At 27.2% G+C, this 23,557-nt stretch overlaps 1 protein-coding gene across 4 annotated transcripts in view; it reads left to right on the top strand.

Moving 5' to 3' along the window:
• Nucleotides 1-8,582, top strand: part of LOC129913086 (neuronal acetylcholine receptor subunit alpha-7-like) — a 99,529-nt gene extending 90,947 nt beyond the window's left edge. For 3 of the 4 annotated variants that reach the window (XM_055991537.1, XM_055991534.1, XM_055991536.1), the window contains exons 9-14: nucleotides 1,013-1,099; nucleotides 1,219-1,328; nucleotides 7,369-7,520; nucleotides 7,610-7,741; nucleotides 7,830-7,968; nucleotides 8,314-8,582. In XM_055991537.1, the coding sequence (XP_055847512.1) occupies nucleotides 1,013-1,099; nucleotides 1,219-1,328; nucleotides 7,369-7,520; nucleotides 7,610-7,741; nucleotides 7,830-7,968; nucleotides 8,314-8,466 (773 nt within the window). In that variant the 3' untranslated portion in view covers nucleotides 8,467-8,582. The remainder of the gene's footprint in view (nucleotides 1-1,012; nucleotides 1,100-1,218; nucleotides 1,329-7,368; nucleotides 7,521-7,609; nucleotides 7,742-7,829; nucleotides 7,969-8,313) is intronic. The other variant, XM_055991538.1, reaches the window with a different exon arrangement.
• Nucleotides 8,583-23,557: the final 14,975 nt, after the last annotated feature.

Raw genomic sequence — 23,557 nt, 5'->3', positions numbered from 1 at the left:
AGAGCGCATTCCTAGGAAGGTTTAAAAAAACAACCAAGCAAAACAATGCACTCAAACATTTTAAATTGTACATAAAATTAAAATAAAAAAAATGACATCAAAGAATTCGTTCCTTTAGTAATAAATTAATTACGATTTTGAGGGTAGCTTTCCGTCTCTATTTTATACTTTTACAATTTAATTTTAAAGCCTTTTCATTATTGTGAAATCCCTCAACCTAACCCTACATTACCCCAACAAAATTAACGAATATGTAGATTCCCCTTTCGTGTAGATTCTAATTCGCAATTTCATTTCCATTCAAACAAAACAGGTCAATCAAATAAATATCTACTCTCTGGTAAAGCATGTTAGGTCGGTATGTTATGCTGGTATACTCTATTCCACTTGTAATATGCCAACCATGTCAACTCTAACTTGCCTCGAAACAATTTTGACCCAGGTAAATCGTATAGGTAATTCCATTTCCATCCCCTAGTTTATCCTTAGGTCTCTAAAATCAACAAAAATAAAAATTACCTTAATAACATCTCTCTGGCTAAATAATATATAATGCTTTGTATGCTGCAATGCATATATTCGTATACATGGGCAAAGCCTGATATTGCCTGTGACTTGCAATTCATACATTTGCCATTACCCTGTGGCTGTAATTATTTGAGTAATTCCTCCAATTGCAATTTCCAATGTTGCATTAGTTGCATATATGTACACATAATTTATATAAACCTTGACTTATGTATATGCAGCATGCCCCAGCAATATTGCCAGTGTGCTAACTTGCTAATTGCCTGTGACCCAATTCTGTCGCAAAAATTCTCAACCCAGAAAGTATATTTTCAATTTTTAACACACACACACAAACATTCACAGGATATCATCATCATCAACATCAAGTGCAAATAAACACAGTAAATGTGACAGAATAAATAAATAAAAATATATCCTTGGTCTCTCTCTCGTTTCAATCGATTTTTAATTTATTATCCTGACTTTTTGTATCATCCTACAGGTGTAACAATTCTTCTCTCACTTACTGTCTTCCTTAATATGGTAGCAGAAACGATGCCCGCGACATCCGATGCTGTCCCACTTTTAGGTACGTGTATATATGTATGAATGACACTTTTATCCTCAATTTTTATATTTAAACAAAGATTTATTGATAAATTTATTAACTATGACTTAAATATATATTCCTTAAAACCATCACACCAGGTACATATTTCAATTGCATAATGTTTATGGTAGCGTCATCCGTTGTGTCAACGATATTAATATTAAATTATCATCATCGAAACGCTAATACTCATGAAATGTCCGAATGGGTGAGTATATAGTTGAACATTGTTTCAGATATTTGTTTTGATTTTTTTTTTTTGTTTGTTTTTGTTTACGTCCTGGCGCATATCCTTTTTAATTTTTCATTATTATTAACTTTTTGTAAGCTGTAAAGGGGGTGAGGGGGTGGGTTCAATGTGGACTATCGAATATTAATTGTACTCTTTTGAATTGTGTGTTGACAGAAAAGTGAACAAAAAATAAAAAGAATTAAACAATAACGAATCGTTTATACAAAATAAGGATCTAGGGCAGGTTTGGTCATGCATGTGTCCTGTGTTATATGGTGAAGAGAAAATTATTCGAATGTAAATTATGTAGCCGGAAAGTTATTAAAAATTTAACTTCTTCCGGAAGTGGTATATTCTGTTGTTTTTTTTTTTTTTGTATTGTTTTTGTATAAAAAAAATGCACAAGTTGTAATACAACATTTTCACATCAACACAGCCAGCAACACTCTTTAATAAAAGAATCGATGATAATTGGTAGGGATTTGGAAAAAAAAATATGAGCAAGAGGGATTTTATTTGTAAGTGTTAATTGCAACTGGCTGCAAGGGATGTTGCCTTCCATAATGAGAAAGCTTAACAATTATAAATTGATCCCAATAGAGGGAATATTGGTTAAAATGGAATGATTAACAGAAAAAATGAGAAATATTAAATATTTATCAATTATTTATTCTGATGGTCGTAAACGAATTTAATTTACACAAAGCAAAGGGAAAAAAAAGAAGTTTTTCGATATTTTCGAACAGGGTTTTAATTTTTGACATTTATAATTCATTAATCGTTCAAAGAAATTGACGGCTTATCAAGAAAGAAACGATTCCGTATCGGATTTAATTGGTAAGAGTAAGTAAAAGATTAAGAAAATTAAGACTGTATTGTAATTATATTTTGGAACACAATTATACTCTTAACCGTTAACCTAAAAGCTGAATTTAAATACATACTTACAACGATATAACTACAATAATGTTGCATTTTTGGAGAATGCATGGGTTATTTTCTATTAATTTGTTACCTTGAAATATTTATCATAATAAAGAAATAAATTTTGAAGCTCTAAACAGTAGATACATTCAATCAATTTTACGCGGAGACTTAAATTAATCTAAGCGAAAAGTTAAGTTAATATATTAAGTCTAATATGGAATCGATATGGTCATATTTAAAAGCTTGCAAATTTTTTGACTAACTTTCAAGTAAATAGTTTTTAAATGTTAGAAATTGAATGAAGTATTTAAATATTTTTGTTTCACAATGTTTCATTACTAACAAATACATATATGAAAAACGCTCAAATGAATTTGTCGATCAATTCCGAATGTTAAAATAAAAATATTTCGATTGCAAATAATTCAGCAACCAAAGCTGTAAGAAACTTTTGGTTTTCAGTAATGAATAGACCTTAAAGAGACCTTTCGTTTAAGGTATCACTCGATAAATTCGGAGGACTTTTTTAAAAATGCATTATTTTTCCTCGAAAATCCTAAAAAAAAATTTCACGTAAATGGATAGGCCTATTCATTTTGAACTTACATCTGTGAACCAAAACTTGTTTCGACACCTTGATCCGAATGTTAGAAAATATTTTAAAATTCTATAGAAGAAAAAAATATATTTCTATTGCAAAATAATTTTGCAACCAGACCCGAAAGAACTTTTGGTTTTTAGTTAAGAATAGAGCTTAAAGATGCCTTTCTTTTGATGTATCACTCGATTGATTTGGAGAACATTTTTGAAAATGTATTATTTTTAGGCAAGGGGTTAACCTTGATTTTTTCTCAAAAATCTCAAAAAAATAGATTTGTAATTGTTTTACATAAATGGTAAGGCCTATTCATTGTGAACTCATATCTGTAAACCAAAATTTGTTTCGACACCTTCATCCGAAAATATTTGCTTTCGAATGTAAAAATTCCCTTCTCTATTATTAAAAATAAAATACTCACAATGTTAAGATGACCATTTCCACAAAAACGAGTTACCATAGGAACACTTAACTCCGCCACACAATATTCACGCTACAAAGCGCTTTCGTGTTTGAAATTGTATCTCTCTATTGCAGTACATTTACCTTTTAATCCCCACAGCTTGCTTATCTATTACCTCATGTTGCTCACAATACAAAAGAATATCACCTTACTTCATCGCTATTAACCCGTAAATGTGTATTTATTGCAATTGTTATATTATCCTAGTAACCGATTGGCAAATCCTCCTAACTCTTTCTCTCTACCATGCCAATTGTAAACCAGGCCAATAACCTTCCTTACACTACCTACCTTTTCAATTCGATGATGATGATGAATACACCCACATCTCTGCAAATATAGCCATCATCAGAACAAGTACACTCTACCTCTACACTCTTCCTTTTAGAAAGTTTCCGCTTAAATTTTACAATTGACTCCAGGACATATAACCGTGCAAGGTACCGCCATTCACTATCATCACGCAACAGAACCGCCCCATATCAAGAAAAAGCAAATAGACAAAAAATCCTATCCCCCCGCCCCCCCTCCTCACACTGTATCCCCCAGCAACCATCTAACCAATATACAACAAAGGTATAAAGAAAAGAACCTCCAAGCTTTATTATGCATTGCACTATAAACTTCCTCCAGGACATCAGCAATAACAACAAAAAAAAAAAACAACAACAAAAAAACTGCACAGCAAGAAACTTGAGGGCATATATTTCACAAAATCCAACAAGGAAATATACGTGCGTGCATATAATATTGCAAAAGGAGGGGGGGGGGGATATAAGAGCCTTTTGTTGTAGCTATATATGCAACTATCTCTGTGGGGGTTAATGTATAGATATATCTGCAATTTAAGTCCCTACATGAAACGATCAATTGCCAAACAAACTTAGATACATCCTTTGCATGCAATATGCAATGCATCCCTCTTCATTCAAATCCATCGGCATTGTGTTCTTTTAGTGAAAATCCAATCGAACTCAAAAGCCCCCGAGAGAAGGATAAATATTATGTGCCATCGTATCCTTATAACCGCGTATACACCACACTCGCACTCACTTTATTTTGTGTGAATTCTTCTTCCTCTCTGTATTTTTTTTTTTTTTTTGTTATATTTATTTAATATAAAAATATTCTTATGGAGAAAAATATTCTGGATGCAAAATATATGCACAGTAATTGGATAATATCGTCCTTTTTTTTGCTCTTTCAGCGACAAAAGAAAATATAAATAGAGCAATTAAAAGGGAATCCTTTTATTCGATACAAAATCCAAAAAAAAAGGATCAAATCAGTTGGCATGCACTCATAAAGCCATTCGTGTCGTTTGTCCTTATAAGCGAGTAGATATATACGATACAATGAAAACGAAACTGCATGTCAATTTGATCCTTTTTTCGGCTTTATAAATATCTAATGGATTAACTTTATGTTATGTCAGTTCCCTGGCCCATTTCTATATATCCTCTCTCTTCTCCCCCACATCCTTTTATCTTCAATTTGAATATCAATATCTCTCTACTCATAATTTGCAACGGATGATGTATAGATTGATGTCAATATTATTGTGTTGTATATCCCTTTTAGCAAGATTAAAATAATTGGGGCAGATAAATAATGATTGCCAAAAAATTTCAATACAAAGAGGACATCGAAATCAGATGAAAAGAATTTGGACTTTAATTTTGAAAGTGAATGAATACACCTGACCATGAGACATTATTCTATTCTATCATCATCATGATACATACAAATCGGGATCAATGGGGGCAACTCACATGCATACTTGCACAGTTCTTTTGAAATCCTTTTCATATCGAAAACGATTAAATGGACTTTTTTTAACTACTTCTTTTTCGTTTTCGAGCTTTAAAATTCTAGTTTTGTTGATTAAACGGAGTGCGAAAATGCAATGTGCTATTGAGCCTAAAGAATAAAGAAAATAGAATCAAAAATTGCAAGTAGAAACTAAAAGAAGAGTGAAATTTAGGGGCGGAAGAACTACAGGCAGAGCCTGTTTATGAAACATTAAAAAATTCGTTGCTGTTAAAAACTTTTTTTTTATTTTGAAAAATATTTATAATTCTGAAAAAACGTTTGAAATGTAAAGCTGTTAACGAGCACTGTTTAAATTCTTAGGGTAATCTTTTGTATCAGTCAAAAACCAATATTAAACATATTCAGATTTCCTCCTGATTTTTTAAACTTCTTGAGAAAGATAGGAATTCTCAAAATTCTGAAAGAATTTCTAGACCTTTAACAGAATTAAATATTGAATTGAAAAACTTCTCTTCCCTTGAAACTGAGAAAGTCTAAGAAAATATTCAACATTTAGTCTAAACTCGTTCCCCTTTTAAAAGTGGTAGGTAATTTGTCGTTGAAAGAAATTATAATAAGAGACCTTTAACTTCTGTTAACTTCTCTTTAAAAAACTTACCCATCCAAACAAAAAATAGGTTTCCAACATTACTACGTAAAATAATTTTACAATAGTCAGTTTAACAGGATTGTAAGCTACCAGAAAAAGAGTCTTGCCACCAATATTTTCTTCCTTAATTTTAATTGCAGTTAAATCGAATTACATTTCTTGCTCATTAAGATATTGGAACTGTTACTATTAAACGCAAGAGGTCGCTAAAAAAAACTTCAGTATGCAAGAAATTAGGCAAATCCTAGCAAGATCTACCACATGTTTAATGGTACTTCTTGTGCCTGAATGTTCTTTACTATTCGCAAACAGTGCAATTTCATCCCTGTTAAACAATGAAAAACCATTGATTTATGTCAATAGTGCTTGATGGTAGTAGAAAATGGTATTTTATTTTTGGTTTCATTTAGAGCCATGACAACTGCATCTGTTGCAGATTTGTTCAATTGGTATTATATTTTCAGTGCGAATTAATTGTTTCAACATAACCTATTTGTGTATGGAGTATGTTTTTTGGTTTTGACAGGTTGAAGAATTATTTTCCACACACAAGTACCTACCTAACTAAACTATGTACTCTTGAGTATTAGCTGAATATGTGGGGTAGTTAAAACACATCAATTGAATGATGTTGACATGTAGGCATCAACAAATGGAAAGAAGTGCGATTAAGGCTTTTATAAAACAATTTTTCAAAAAGTGCTATTATATTGTGGTTGTGTTAGAAGGTTTTGTATACTCTGTGGTCGATTTGGGGCTTTTTAAATAAAACAATGACCATTTTGGAAATGTGGAATGAAAAAGGATCAATAAAGAGCTTTTTTAAAGTGAGGATAATTTAATGCAAATCTATTCAAAATATCTCACTTTTATCAGTTATGATTTTTACAAACCGTGGAATAAGAATTCAGTAGCGTTATTTTCAAGGTTTGTGCAACTTTTTACTAACAAAAAAAGTGCTAACAAAAAAAAAGTGATGTAATTTGTTGGTATTACCAAGTTCAGAAAGGTTTAAAAAGTTCTATTCGTGTACTGAAAAAGAAATCACTTGTTGTTAATTTTAAAAAATGTTTCGATAGATTTTACTTAGCATGTAGTTTTTCTAGGCACTTTTATGGCAAACCAAAAAAAATCAATGATTTTTACACTTGGACAAATATTTGTGCGTTGTGGTTTTTAAGGTGAAATAAAACTAATGAACCTAAGCTGCTTAACTGGAATGTTATATGGACTACATTCAATCAAGTAAAAATTCTAAGTCAAATAAATACCATTTGAGGCACATTGCAAACACCAGTGGATTTAATTTTTCTAAATTATAAATTGAAAAGGTCACTGTGGTGTATGCGTACTTTTTTTGTGTGGTGAATAACAACTAATTCTTCTATAATTTTTAAACTAAGCGTAAAATAGTGGTAATTAAAGTTGGGCTATCCTAGGCTAACTTTGAGCAATCTAACCAAGCAGATTTGAAAAAAAAAAAAAATTGCATTTTGGGGTGCCAACTTCACATAGCCATTCAAAACTCCCCTTTTTAAAACTTGACAAATGACTTTTTCCTTTCTCAAATTAATACCTACAATACTTTCATTATTTTTTTTTTTAGATACGAATCATATTTTTATGTTGGCTACCATGGATTCTACGAATGAGTCGGCCCGGTAGACCATTAATATTGGAATTTCCACCAACACCGTGTTCTGATACTTCATCTGAAAGAAAACATCAAATTCTTTCCGATGTGGAACTCAAAGAGAGGTTTTGTGTTAAAAAAATTAATTCAAATTTATTTAATTTATTTAATTTGTTTTATTTAAAATTTAATAAACTTTATTTTTTTAATATAGATCCTCAAAATCGTTACTCGCAAATGTGCTGGATATCGATGATGATTTTCGGCACAATTGCAGACCAATGACTCCAGGGGGAACACTGCCACATAATACTGCATTTTATAGAACTGTATACGGGTATGAAAAGTGAATATTTTTTTCTTACTTTGGTAATTTGAAATAAGAAAAACTGAATATATGTATGGTTTTTTTTTTTTGTTTTAAAAAAATATAGTCAAGGTGATGACGGTAGCATCGGACCGATCGGCAGTACACGAATGCCGGATGCCGTCACACATCACACATGTATAAAATCCTCAACAGAATATGAACTAGGGCTGATTCTGAAGGAGATACGTTTCATAACAGATCAGGTATGTTTTATTTATTATAAACTAAAATTTAAACTCAAAATATAATACATTTTTTGTATGACAAGTAACACATTTTTTTAGTTAAATGAATGAATTTTTCCCCCTCTTCACAAAGTATGATTTTAAAACAAAATTTAGATCTTAAATGCATGTCTCAAAATCCCTCTTAGAAACTCTTACTTATGTAGATAATAATAATTACAAAAAAAAAATAATATTTACAAACAAATATCGAATTTTTTTCTTTCTTCTCTTCTTTTTTTTTCATTTTTTAATTAATATTTATTTTTTATTTAAAAAAAAAATCATTTAAAAAAACCACAAAATCAAAAAAACAAAAAACAGCTCCGTAAAGAAGACGAGGACAATGACATTGCCAATGATTGGAAATTCGCAGCTATGGTCGTTGACAGACTGTGCCTTATCATATTCACAATGTTCACAATATTAGCCACAATAGCTGTATTACTTTCAGCACCACATATTATTGTCTCGTAGCCATATGAGAGGAGTTATTGTTATTGGTTTTATTATAAAATCAATTTGTTAATTATTAAATTAATATCGAAACTTTTTAAATAATGCAAAACAAAAAAAAAAAAAAAGAAACAAAAAAACAGTGAAAAAATCCAAAAAAAAAAATAAATTTTTGATCAGCAAAGATTTAACCAAAAAAAAAAAACTTAAATTAAATTAAATTTTATTTAAACAAAAAAAGAAATGGAAAAAAATCTTAAAACCCTCTTCCACTTAAAAAAAATAAAATAAATTAAAGTAAAATTCATACAGAATCAAACACATAGAACACAAATTAACATAAAAAAAAAAAAAAACAAATACACTTACACTATTTTCATTTTGTACCGAAGAAGATATTTTTTATTAATTCGCATAAAAAAAAATATTCAAAAAAATAACAAAAAAATCGAAAAAAAAGTATTCTGAAAAAAAAAATGAAACAAAAAAGTATAAAACAAAACACAACTCTCATATTCATGAACAAGAAATAAAAAAGCAAAACGTTACTAAGACACTTAGTGAAAAAATAAATAAATAAAATAGATCGATTAATTAAAGAAAGAACAGTTGTAAATAGGTAATAGCAAAATGGAGAAAAATTTTAAAACGGAATAAAAAGTTTAGGCATCATTATTAGAAATAAAGTAATAAACTAATAGATAAATGTATGTATGTGTATATTTGCATATACAGAAATACATAACTAAATAAAGAAATAATACTCGCACAGCACTGGTGCTTTTTTAGGCGTCTTTACTTCCTTAATTTTTCTGAATATTGGCTCAATATATTACCTTTTTTCAAAAGCTCTTCTTTCAGCACTTCATAATATATCTCTTTTTAAAAAATCTTTTCAGACTATATAGTTCAGACTATATAGCTCAGACTCCGTAGCTTGAATAGTGATTTTTGAGTATTTTAACTCATCCATATGAAGCAATTAAGTTTAGTTTTAATTGAACGACAAATTTACTTAAGCATTTTTTCTCGCTTATTTTAATAACAATGTGCAAAAAGAATATTACTCAAATTTACTTATTTAAATAGCAACAGTTAGTAATTACATTTATTTCCAAATTCTCTGGTAAGTTTTTTAAGTATCAAGTATTTTTATTCAGTTAGGTCCAACAGCAGTTTGTGATTTTTCAAAAATTAATTTAAAAAGAAATGCATTTTTTTTTTTTTTATTAATAAATGCAATTTATATATCAAAATATCTTAATATCCAAGTTTCAAACTAAAGATTCAGAGTAAATTTTAAGATTTGCAACCGATATATGTTCTTTTTTGTAATTGGACTACAAATTCGTTTCACAATTTCATCTTGTTTATTCCCAAAAAATTGCTAAGCAAAGGACTTAATTCCTTCAAACAAAGCTGTTTATAATGACAATTGAAAACTGCCAATCTATTCTTAGGCCACCGAAAAAGATGCATTTTAATGTGTGCTTTCATAATTTTCATTATTATCATTATTAACATTGAGAGTTAATAAAGCTTTTAAATAAAAACCATGTTATTGATTATTCAATAAATAGGTGGCGAATTGCTAGATCGCTCAATCCATATTAAGCAGGCTTATAAGTATACTTCACCAAAAAGCTTAATTTTTTATAAAACCTTAGCGTACTTCATTCCATGAGCCAATATTAAAAAATCTCCTTTCAATTTTTGTATTCATCAAAAGAAGAAAACCAAACAAATGAAAAAAAAAACTATTATTTCGGATGAAAGGTTTCCGCAAATTCAACTGCCATGCCGTTTTGATTTTTAACGAAATTAAAAACAATCAATAAAAAAACATAAACCGCAAATATTAAAAAAAAAAAATTAGGAGCTACTTAAATAAAACTAAAACAAAAAAACTTTGAGTGAGGAAAATAGGAAAATTAAAATTAAACAAAAATCACATTTCACAAAAACTACACGTTAAAAAAACCACACAACACAATAAAAACAAATTATCAATAAAACTAAACTTACTCCCTTATGCCCTATAAACAAAAAAAATTAGTGCTAAACTACAAAACCAATAGAAATAACCCATAAAATATTGAATAAGGAGTAAGACATAATCTGAATTTTTATCTGGCAAACATTTTTTTTTTATAGCAGGAAATAACTAGAAGAAAACATAAAATAAAATGAAAATAGTGAACAAAATTTAAATGAAAAACAAAAACCAAAAAAAACTTGAACAAAACTTTACGAACATTTTTAGAAGAAAATACAACGTTGGCCGCGAGCAATAATATCTGCGTGTTGATACAATATCGATAAAGTGGTTATTCGATATATTGTTGGATTTATTTGTCAGTGGTGGGTTATTAACAAATTAATTTTTTTATTTAGTATTATTTTTATTGTACAAAAAAAAGTTAAAAACACCTTCCACAACATTAACCAACAAGAGATCCTTTAATCATCTGAAAACAGCATATTTTTAGTATTTTATATAAGAAAAGACACATTTTCAACAAATCACCTCCTAACAAACAAAATACTAAAAACTAAAGCTTAATATAAAAAATAAATAAAAATGAAACCTTACACAAAACATGATAAATTAAAAAAAAAGACTTAAAAATCGAATGAAAAATAAAATTTAACACACAAAACCAAAGAATTTATATTTTTCAGTTACAGTCTATTTGGGTATTCATTGTAAACTTGTGCGATAGGTAAATCAGAATTTTCTTTGAATATACAAAATTAAAAAAAAAATATGTAAAAATGAAAAAAAAAATCATTGTAAAAATGAAATATCTTAATATACCATTTTATTTCTCATATTTTAATTTAATTTTTTAATTTGAAACTAAAAATCTAAAAAAGAAATCTCCGTTTTCCCGCCAAAAACGATTAAAGTTTGTGTAAACGTGAGTATTAGCTTAAAACAAAAACAAACTCTTCCTCGCCTAAAACTAAATACATATTTCAAACATAATTACACCGGTCCACCCACACACATAAACTAAAAACAATTTTTTTAGTATCTTCACAAATTCCACATAAAATCTCATATATAAAAATAATTAAATTAAAAAAAAACACACAAAATACATAAAAACATAATTTTTATTTTTATTAAAAATAAAAGAAATCTTAATTTTTTATTTCTATTATTCAAAAAAAAAAAGAAAAATTAAATTTTCTTATATATAAAAAATGCAAAAGCCACAATTCTAAATAAATAAGAAATAAGTCGCAAGGATTTCCATACACAGAGAGAAAAATTTCTTATTTTCATTTCAATAAATTCTCATCGATTCATCGAAATAAAAACAACAACTTTTTCTTCTCAAAAATCCTTAGCGAAAGTTTTATTAGCAAAATCTTAACGTATTTGCAATGAAAAACAAAAAAAAATTATCATTAATCATTAAACTTACTAAAATATTAAAAAAAAAAAAACTATTTAAATTCATAGCATATTATAATGGTAAAAAGAAGGCAATACATTTAAAAAAAAAAATTAACAAAAAAAATCGTACACTTTTCCTCATCTAGTTGCATTAAATAAATTACAAACAAAAAATTAATAATAATTATTAATATTTCTTAACATTATATATGTATATATATAAAATCAAAAAAAAACATTAAAAATCTTCTCTCCTTTTCTTAAATAGGTATTTAAAAAAATTGTTATACTATTTAAAATTTTAAATTTAAAAAATTCATTATTAAGTATATTATTTATTATTATTTGTTTAAAATTAAATTCAACTCATACTCGAAGTTAAAAAAATAAACAAAAACACATTTGACGAAAGTTTTTAAATTTATTTTTTAAAAACATGGAAGTTAAAAAAAACCTAATACTATTATCAGCAGCATGACTGTGATATATATTTTAAAGAATTAAAATAAAACCATTTAAAAGAAAAAAATCATTAATATAAAAAAATATCGTTTAAAACAAAAGAATATAAATTTAATATTTAAATTAAAAATAAATTATATAAGTATAGGAAAATTGGGGTCAAAATTAATTTTTATTAAAAAATTAAATTAACTAAGTAAATATAAATTTCAATTTAATTTCACGTGAGTTTAAATAATTTTTTCCATCTTTGTGTTTTATACAAAGGTTATATTACAAGAGAAAAAAATTTTTTATGATAAATACTAAATTCAACCAATAATATTGCATTTATTTTACTCAGTAAGAAAATTTAAATATTGGTTGAATATTTATCAATTTTTTTTTTCAAAATTTTGTTAAAATATAAATTAAATTTCCTATTTTACAAATCATAACTAAATATTTCAATAATTTTTTTAAATTGCATTCTATCAATATTAACAAAAGAAAATAACATAAACAACTAGGACTATAAAAGAGGAATCTTAATTTTTTTGTCATAGATTATTTTTTTATGGAGTGAAATGGAGAGATCTAGATGAGCTATCCGTCTTAAGAATGATAAAAGGCTTAATGGAACATAAAAATTATCTCATTTTTTTATTTGATACATTGTTTGACTACAAACACAAAATTATTTTTTTTTTTGTCAGGTTTTTGTTTTTATTATGCTTTATTTTCAAGTATTTAAAAAGGATATATCAAGACTTGTCACAAGTTGAGGTCTTAAAAATAAAATCTTTTACTGCAAACCAACACTGAAAAAAAAAATTTTATTGCATAATTTTAATTGTTTTCTTTTTTTTGAAAATTTCTTCCCAAAATTCAAATTTAGTTGTCTTGAGTTTCGTTTTGTATAAAGTGTTAAAAAGCCTTGACTATGAAGCTTTTTTAAATCTTACCTAGGATCATTTTTGTGGTCTGACAGTTGGCACTTTTAATTTATTAAGCTTCAAATTAACAATTCAATATTAAGACGTCATGGTACCTACTCATGGTACGGCTCATTTTTTGTTAATCCATGATTTAAAAGCATTACAAGATCACTTTTGTGACACCATTAACAAATTATAAAAGTCTTTTTTTCCAAAAGTTTTTCATGTTTAAACCCTAACTCTTAAAAATCCAGACAAATTTTTCTGTTTCTTTGCTGTATGCTGAAACAAGAAAATTATAAGAGGTTCTAAAAGAGGTTTTAATTTTCTTTTAGAAGTTTTAAATAATTTTTTCTTTTTTTAAATAAATATTTATTAAATTTGGCAATCATTTGAGCCTTTTATCATTGAAAACACCAATATTACCAAGACATGTATTTTAACTGAGTTAATAACAAAAATCTTATTTCTAACGAAAAGACACAAAAAAATCGTCACATTCATGTCTCACATAATTACAACACAGATCCTACTTAATTCTTACACCTCAGTAGGTATTTCACCATTATTTAATTTTAAAAAAATCAATCAAAACATTAATTACATTTCTTACTCACAAATTAAGTTTAATATTTTTCATAATAAAATATTTCTTATTTTTCGCATATATTTTCACCTCATAAAACTGACTTTGAACATCAGTGGCACAACATTAAATGTTATTTTTATAATTCATTTTTATTTCTAACTTTTTTTTCTCAAATAAAACAAAAAATAAAATGGCCATAGTTAACGTTTGTTACCTAAGAAGTAAAAATTTTAACTCCCATTTAGTGCAATGGGGAAAAAACATATATTTAAGTTGAACTATAAAAATACATATATTCAAAGCCGTAAGATTAAAGAAAAAAAATATTAAGTTAAAATTACGATAAAATTCTGATGTTGCGCAGTTTGTCAACGTCCATGACAAGATATTTTATTTTATAGTAAACGACGAACTGAAACAAAAAAGAATCGATCCATTCCATCAGCAACTGCAATGAACAAAAAAGTAAATGGATTCCTTAAAGTATGTATTACAAGAAAAATAGTTAAAACAAATTTATGTAAACAAAACAAATATATATATTTATGGTATAAATATTTATTAATTATTTTGTTTAAATATATATTTAGTACAATATTTCACTTGCACAAATTCTTTTTCTATATAGTATATAGAATATATTGCATTAAACTTTTTTTTATAAAAAAAATATTTTAAAATATATATATTTTATACAATTCAAATTACGGCTAAGTAAATTATAAAATATAACAAATAGTAAAAACTTTTTTTTCTCTAAAAAAAATATATTTTGCACAAAATATTTCCTTACAAAATTAACCTTACGCATGAATTCAAACGAATGTTTCAATCAATATTTTTTCAAAACTTCTATATCTACTCTTTACTTTCAAATTGGTCATTTTATAAACTAAAAAAAATTATTATTTTTATTTTTTTTTCATAAATTTTCTTCTGCATGTTATCACATCTTCAATCATGAAACTTTTTTTCTTATTCTATTAGGTAATTATAACAAAAATTTTTTTTCAGCATGCATCATTAAATTTTCCATAGAGTGAATCATAATTTATATTCTTTTATAAATAAAGATAATTACTAATGACATTCATTACAGTTGACTTGATGAAGTACCGCAAGGATGAGAACTAATTCCTCAATCTTTAATGATTAAGATAAATGTTTTATTAATTTATGATTTCTCTAATAGTATTATTTGTACCAAATAATCCGTACAAAAAGTTGGTTGAGGCGGCTAATAACATGGACTGCATTATACACCAAAGGTAGTGTTTGATCAAACGTCAGATGTCCATGTACCCAGTCAACTCAGCTTAATTTAACTATGGACAGCTCATCCCAGTATACTCTGATCAACTCCCGCTCCACTTTAAATAATATCCAAATTTTGATAAAGTCAGGTCAGGTCAAAACATCCCATAACTCAGGATATCCAGATAATGGTCCAACAACTAGTTAAAAAGAGTTGCTTTGCCGCCGCCATCTGACAGTAAGATGTTGCCAAATAATGATTACGTCATTCAAAAATAGTGCTAGGGCCTTAATTCGATTACCTGAATTTGTCAGAAAGAATTAGAAAGATTTAGTATAATTTTCTCAATTAACCCTAATGGTTTCTCCAAATCTGTCACCCATGATATTTGTACATTAGTCAAACTTATAGAAACCAAAAAGAGTTCAGCTGTAAAATATAAATTATTAGACCTTCATTCAATTTCTTGGTTTAATTTTTCCTATGTCTGGAAATGACAAAAATTTGCTTTTTTTTTAAGTAAGAAAGGAGTTCATTGTTTGTGCTCGTCGAAGATTAATGTTTTTAATTTTAATATCACATTAAATAGAATTATGATTCTCTCTATTAAATTTGGTAAGTAAAAAACTCATCTCATCCATTTTCAAAATAATTATAAAACTTTTTTGATCATCAAAACTTTATTTAAAGTTTTTAATAACCTAAAAAAAAGTAAGAAAAAACAATGATCTGTCTGAATAATAAGATATTAAAACAAGTCTTCCTCCTTTTATTCTTTTGAGAAACACTTGAAGAGGTATTCCATCGCTTTTCAGCTTTTCAACCGCAACATTTTAAAACCTAAAAAAATATCTATTAAGTCGGCTGTTTGTGAAACTTTTTCTAATATTTCTGATAGTTTACTCAATTCTGAATGAAGAGTTTCTAGTGCAAAGTGAAAAAAAAATTAACAAAACTAAAAAAGAAATTTCAAAACCCAATTAATGTATTACTTTTAAACAAAAATATTATTCACACAGATCATTGTTTTGTAATTTTTCTTGTTTTATATCTGGATGCAAAACCTCCATAAAAACTCCATTTAATATTTTCATAAAGAAAATATATTTATTTAATTTTTATCTCAAAAACTTATACTAACTTAAACATTCAGTAAAATTGTTATTTAAAAAAAAATAAGCTTTCACAATATAGTAGTTTTGAAAAATATAACAAAACAAAAAAACAAGAAACACATTATAATATAAAATAGCCAAGCGATTTGATAATTTCATAAAAAAAATACAAAAGAAATATTTGGATATTCAACAAAAAATAGAATTCTCATTAAAAAAAATATCACTAAAAGTTTTTTACAAAAAAAAAATATAATAAATTAAATAAATAAATACAAAAATTTAAAAAAAAAAATCAATAAGCTATAAGAATTAGTTTTTAATTAAGTTAATTTTTTTACGCTAAAATTCAGCACAACAATATGTCAATAAAGAAAATGAAATTAATAAAACAACAATATATAGAAGAACTAGAGAGAACAAAACATAGCTAATAATAAATTAAATTTTAAAAATAAAATACAAAGAAAAAACCGACTGCAAGAAAAAAACCACAACCTATAAAATAAAAAAAATAACAGAAAAATACAATAGAATTTTTTTTAAACAAAAATATAAACGTTAAAACAGTAAATGTAAGACATAAGTAAAGCAAATCTCCAAAGGTTGAATAATATTTGTAGAATTTTAAATAAATTAATAAAGAATAATATAAAAAAAACTGCATTACAATAACCAAAGCATAAATCAGTTTTTTTTTTTGTCAACAAAATAAATAAGAAAAAAGGATTTTTTACAGAGCATTACATTTTAAATTAAGTGTAAAAAAATTTGATATAAAAAATAATTTTTAACTCTTTTTCTTCTCCAAAAAAATAAAATCAAACAAATCATTTTCTCATTAATTCACTTAAAGAAACTAACAAAAAAAAATTATAAGTAAAACATCAAATAACGACTTTCTGAAGCATTAATGATAAAAATAAAAAAAATTATTAAATCATTTTTAAAAAGACATATAAATATATAAACATATTATAAATACGTTTTTTCCATTCGACTAGTTTTTAAGCTTAGAAAATAACTTAATTAAAACTAAGAAATAAAAAAAGAAAGAAAAAAAAAAACACTTAAATAGAATAAAATTCGAATTCACACAAAAACACATTAAAAAATAAATAAAACTTTTAAATGATTACATTAGCGAAAAAGGACTAAATATTAAATGAAAATCTAGATAAATAAATTCAAAGTATAAAAAGATACAAATTTGTGAATAGGTATAAATCGTCTAGTATTACAAATAAAAAAAAAATGAGAAAAAACTACTTATATATATTAAGTTTTAAAAATAAAATTAAAAACATAAAAACTTAGACAAATTAAAAATTAATAATTCCAATTATATAAATGCATGTAAATGTATTATATATAAACAAACCATAAAAAAAAATGAGACAACTGCACAAAGACTTTTTTTAAAAGAATTTTAAAAAAATTAAATATGAACGTAAAATGTAAATATGAGAAAGAAAAAAAAAAGAAATCATTAATTACGTGATTTTAGAAGAAAAAAAAATTATTTGTAATTTACTTAAAAAAAAGTAGTAATTTAAAAAAAAAATAAGAAAACTAGTTCATAAAAATAAAGAATGAAATTATAATTACAATAATTATAAATATTATAGATATATAAAAAAAATTGAATGAAAATGAATATTTCAAAAAAAATTCAATAAAACTTTTCTTGATAAAAATAAAAAATGAAAGAAATTCAAACTAATAGTTAAAAGCATTTAGTTTTATTCAGGATTGTTTTTTTATGTGTAAATATTAATCATTGTTTAGTAACTATTTAGGGTTAGTTATAGTTCAGAAATTGATTGTTCGTTTTTTTTTTTATTTATTTCTCATGCTTTCATTGGAATGTTCCTGCAACTAAATCTTCTTTAATTTCAAACAAATACGGGAGCCATATCCAGAAAAAGATGCGGATAAATATGTTCATGCTGATTATTAGAATTAAGAAACTTGAAATTTTATACGAAAATTTAGTTTAAATGTTGTGTAATATAACTTTTTTATGTAATTTGATGTATAATTGTATTCAATTGTTTTGACTTCGAATTAAAATAAAAAATATTTTCAAATAGAATTTTTCTATAACATCGCTTATTTTTTTACGAAACAAATTCGAGGCTGTACTCGAAGTATTGCAAATTATATATTTGAATTGTCATATAGCGCCAAGCAGACCTCAAGAGAACTTTAGGTTTTCATTATAGTAATAGAGTTTAAACAGGCCTTCCTTATGATGTCACTTGATGGCCTTTTTATATAAAACCTTCTCCAAAAATTCTAACAAATAGCATGTTTGGTTTCCATAAAACAGAGAATTCATGATGAATAAAATTTTCGAACGAAATCTTTAATTTGAAAATAAAAAACCACCGAATAACGTAATTTTTTTTAATAATCAAGTCCATTCACGTATTTTGTTTAATTTCAATGAAATCACACTCAGAGTCTTGAAAAAGCTGTCCATACAAATAATGTTTTTAAATGTAAGACCGCCATCAGCGCCAGTATTATAATTATTTTAGAGACCCCACTGACAATTTTTGACCTATAATTTTTATTATGTAGTATTCAAAAATTAAAGAGCAGCAAAAATATAATATTTTCTATAAATAAATCAATCATCTTTTATTTATTATTATTTTTAGCGAGAAATAATTATAAATGAAGACAGAAGTAATGAGAATAGTCAATAGAATGGAAGAATTATAATCACACACAGAAAACAAATAAAATACTTTTTGATTGTTCGATGCCTTTTTTTACAAGTAATGATTCTAACGTGACCTCCATTAACCAGAGTTTATGAGCGGTTTTTTAAGTTATTCACATCATGACTTCTGTTTGAGGTGTCCGTGACTTTCGGAGTGTACCTATCTCTAATTTTATTTTTTTATTTATTATGAGAGGAAATTTACTGTGAAATTAAAATAGTTTTTTAACTCATTTTGATTTCTTTTTCATCAAGTAGCGGCCAAATAATTGCCTACAAAAAGCTTAATAAATCTGCTGGCTGGATTATCCCAAGTATGTCCTTAAGATATGTATGTTTATGTAATTCAATAAACTTGTGAGATCAAAAAGTTCCCCATTATTAAGTTTTAAATTGTAATTGAAAAATTAAAAAAAAATAATGCGAGAGTCGTAAATTTGTTCCGTAATACACTTGTGCTTAGTATTTGAAAAAATTGCTCAAACAATCCGATTTCACCACATTGCAAGGAATCAATATTTTTTTAAATCTTTTTGTTTTTCTATTTCCATTCATATGTCAACTTTCAAAACAAATTACTTCCTTTCCTATTTATTGCCTCATTACACATTCTTAAACTGTCCTCATTTCCTTTTTAAAATATAGAACCAAAACAACCTTCCGCCAACATATACATTTTTTTTTTATTTTCCAGTCGAAAACCAAAGAAAAATTATGAAAACAAAAAAAACTTAATTCCATACAACGAGTATGTGAGGTAATAGCTCCTTTGTTCCAAACCTATATCGATGAAGGTCACTTGCATAAGTCACCTCAAGGCCATTTCCGGTGTGCAAAAGACGTCTTTTGCTTTGTCCAAACAACTTTGTCTGTTGTGTGTGTGTGTGGTGCTAGATTGTTGGAAATTCCAGAAAACCATTTAATTTCAGTGCCAATTTACCGGAATGAGAATATTCTATAACTTTTCTAAGAAAGTCGTAGAAGACTCTCTAGGACAGGAAAATTTAACCTAAACAAAAATTACTAAAGAACTTTTCATTATAAACTAGCGCCAGTGGCGACTGGCGAGTCCTTGCGTGACTAAAAACTATCTCAAAGTTCGTCGTCGTCTTTGTCGATGTAGTCGTCATGGTCGCCATTTCTATGTTTAGATATGGAAGCGCGCAATTTGAATTGGGGGGTACTCATCCTCTATATCTTAAAAGATTGAAGGGCGAATATGTTTGGACACAGGCTAGAGGCTATAGAGATACTTTTTTTTTGTTTTTGATTTTGTGAAAGAGTTTCTCGAAACTTCATTTAGATTGGCAAACCTTGCCCACAGAAATAGTTCTTGTTTGCCTTTAGATTATTGTTAGGCTTACCTCCACACTCCTATACTTAAGGGCAAAGCTATTAGGTTGGTATACTCGTACTCGTGTGTCCTAATCCAAATTTAAACACAGGTACCTACGTGTTTGGGTCAGCCTTTTAGAATTAAGTATAGGTTGCAACTTCCTGTATTCTATTATTAGACCAAGCTCGTTTGTGATGCAGTATTGTTTTGTAGACCAAAATCCGCTGACACCTTTTTAGCCATTGACTTTGGATGTCTGACGATGCAATTGAATGTGGCATGCAATTATTTAAAAATGCCTTCCATCTGAGGCAAGGGTTATTCTTGTGTTTGCTATTTGGCTTGGGTCGTATGCCGCGTTGTCAGGTCGAATGAGTTTGTTGTGTCGTGTTGCAGTTTTTTTTTTTTGTGAAATGTATTTTTGTCCATCCGTTCTGTGATTTCTAGGTTCGTTGGAATAAAAAAAATTTATCGAGTTTTTTTGTTTTGTTTAATTTAACATGCAAATAGTTTTTTTCTGTTCTTCATTGTTTTTTCAAGTAGCAAAGCGCATTGGGTTTTTCCCAATGAAATGGACAAAGTTGTTTTTAGTTTTCTGAAGAACACGTTGTTGCAATAATGGTATTTCTGACCTAATATAGTTTTATATTCGGTTGAGAAAATTACGATTATCCGGTTCTCTGTGTGCTTGGTCAATGCAGTCTTTTGTAGTAATTTGTTGTCATTCTTTTGAAATAACCTTTGCTTTTTTTGAATAATTGAATTAATTTCTAATTAACATTTTTTTTTTGTTCCATTAACGTGAGTAAGGATAATGAGAAAAGTGGATATAAATTTGAATAGTAAGTGATTTATTAAATGACAGTTATGTGATGTTATGAATTTTATGAGTGGGTGTTTATTTATAATTACAAGTACCTAAATCATACAGGGTGTCCTGGAATGAGATAAGGAAAAAATTGTTCTACAGAACAAATTTGATAGCTTTTAGCAATGATTTAAGAAAACGCTTATTTTGGTATGTCTTTCCTCATGTTAATGTTAATTTATCCGTTAATACTTATGATAGAAACTTCAGTAATGTCTTGATTTTTAAAAGAAATGCTATTCCTTGTAACTGCATTTAAAAAATGTTATTATCTTTTTTAATTCCTCAGATATTCATATTTAAAACGAATTATTTTTTCTTACCCCTGATAATTTTTAATTTTGGGGCCGATTTTCTTCCATAAATGTATAATAAACATAGAGTTATAAATTTATTCTTATGAAAAAAACAATAATGTACAAAAAAGTCGTGTAAAGTAAGTTTGCCAGGAAACTCGTAGATTGTATGATATTTAGGAAAACTTGCACCAGGTAAAATTTTAAAAAATGTTTTTTTTACTTTAGTCAAAAATTTGTAAGAATTAAAAATTTATTTTTTCAGCAATCAGAAAGGCTTTATGCTTAATTGTTCCCTAAGATTTCTTTTAGTCTTGCATCATCCTCATAGTTGGCCAATTTTTTTTTCCATGTGATATTAGAATAAAATATAAACAAATATCAGCCCATTAACCAATACATTTACTCGGATACCCAACCCACCGATTGAATGACAACAATACTGAGTGTGACACCTTGTTTATCAACCCCAAAATAAATCACTCTAATCAGAATAATATAAATAGATTTCTATAATAAGAACCAAACAATTTTTTTGCTTTCTTAATCAAAATTCATTAAATAGTTGCAAGGATAACAATTTTTCACTCAAACGACCTTGATGTAAAAGTTACTATTTTTAGTCTGTCTAGTTCGTACCAACTTAATTCTACAAAAATAGAAGAAAAAAACATAACATAACATAAACAACAATTTCATCCAAATATGTTTTTTTTTTTTTCTTACAAATCAAAATAATGAAGACAAGGATTTATAAATGACGGCGGCGGGTGAATATCTTTATATACCAAATACCACAAATAAATTCATCACTCACATAACTCAAACCCTTTTGTTTCGGATGTAAAAATAATTCAGTTATTATATCGTTCCCTCGAGTTTAACTTTTTGGTATCTATTAGTTCTTCAACAACGTTTATTTTGGTTCATAAATTCATTTCCAATTTATTGACGATGTCGGTATTCCCAAAGAACAAAATTTACTTTTCAACAACAACAACAAAAAAAAAAGAAACAGTGCGAGGGAGTAGGAAGAGGTGGAAATTTGTAAACAATAGACCTTGGGTTCTCCGACACAAAAAAAGTCACATGTTAGTTTTGTAAGCCAACAACCACCGTCGTCGCGTCGGTCGCAGTTGTTCATCTCGTCGTCATCAGAGCTTTCATTCAAAGTGGAATGTACGAAAATCGACCACCATCACCATCAACCATCATCATAGGGTTGCCTTAGTGGGTTTTTGCAAAAAAAAAAAAAAAAAAAAAAAAAAAAAAAAACAGGGGGCAAAGTTTTTCAGGAATAACTTCAGAACAAACTTGACGAAAAGCCGATTTGAAGCTAATTCGAGATATATTATATACTTTAATGGTCCTTGAAGAAAATATTTTTAAAAGATCTCTAGATCCATATTTGGCACACATAAAAGACTGATTTTTTGGGACTCTCAAGGACAACTTATAATGTATTTCCAAGGGAATACTATCATTAATATTAATCTAACTACGAATTCTAAGCAAGACGTTAAGGATTCCTTAAACAGAACCTGATATAGGTACTTTACAAAAGTCACACTCAATCCAGAGGTTTCTTAGAAAAAGAACTTAGAGAAAAATACGTTTCTACGAAAAGTGGATGTGAATTTTAGGGTTCGAATTTCGAATAACGAAACCGGAGAAGATTTTTAAAATTTGTATTTAGATTCCTAAAAATGCATTTTAAACATTATTGATGGTGTACAAAAGTGCTATTTGGGAAAGTAGAATACAACACAGATAGAAAAATATTTTGCAACCATTTCGTAGAAAATAAAATTGCTTGTATCATATTTTCTGGACAGAACTTAAACCTTAGTTGCATTAATATTTAAAAACATCGATCACAAAAAAATGATGTGAAAAGTTTTCTACAATCTTCTGTAAATATGTTCAGAAATTGTCTGGAATCGACGAACTCACGATAAGCTTTTATCTATCTAAATTCAGCCAGCGGCAACCATATTCTCATTTCACTGTTGGGGCATCCCCAGAGCATATATACACTTAAGCCAAACACAGAAATACCTCTTTATCTACCCTCTATAAAAAGCTTCTTCACCACACAGAGGGTGGCTAAAACTGGGCAATAACAATGGCAAAACAC

Source organism: Episyrphus balteatus, chromosome 3 (genome assembly GCF_945859705.1).
Source record: "Episyrphus balteatus chromosome 3, idEpiBalt1.1, whole genome shotgun sequence".
Classification (NCBI taxonomy): domain Eukaryota; kingdom Metazoa; phylum Arthropoda; class Insecta; order Diptera; family Syrphidae; genus Episyrphus; species Episyrphus balteatus.
This window is presented reverse-complemented; position numbering and strand designations above follow the sequence as displayed.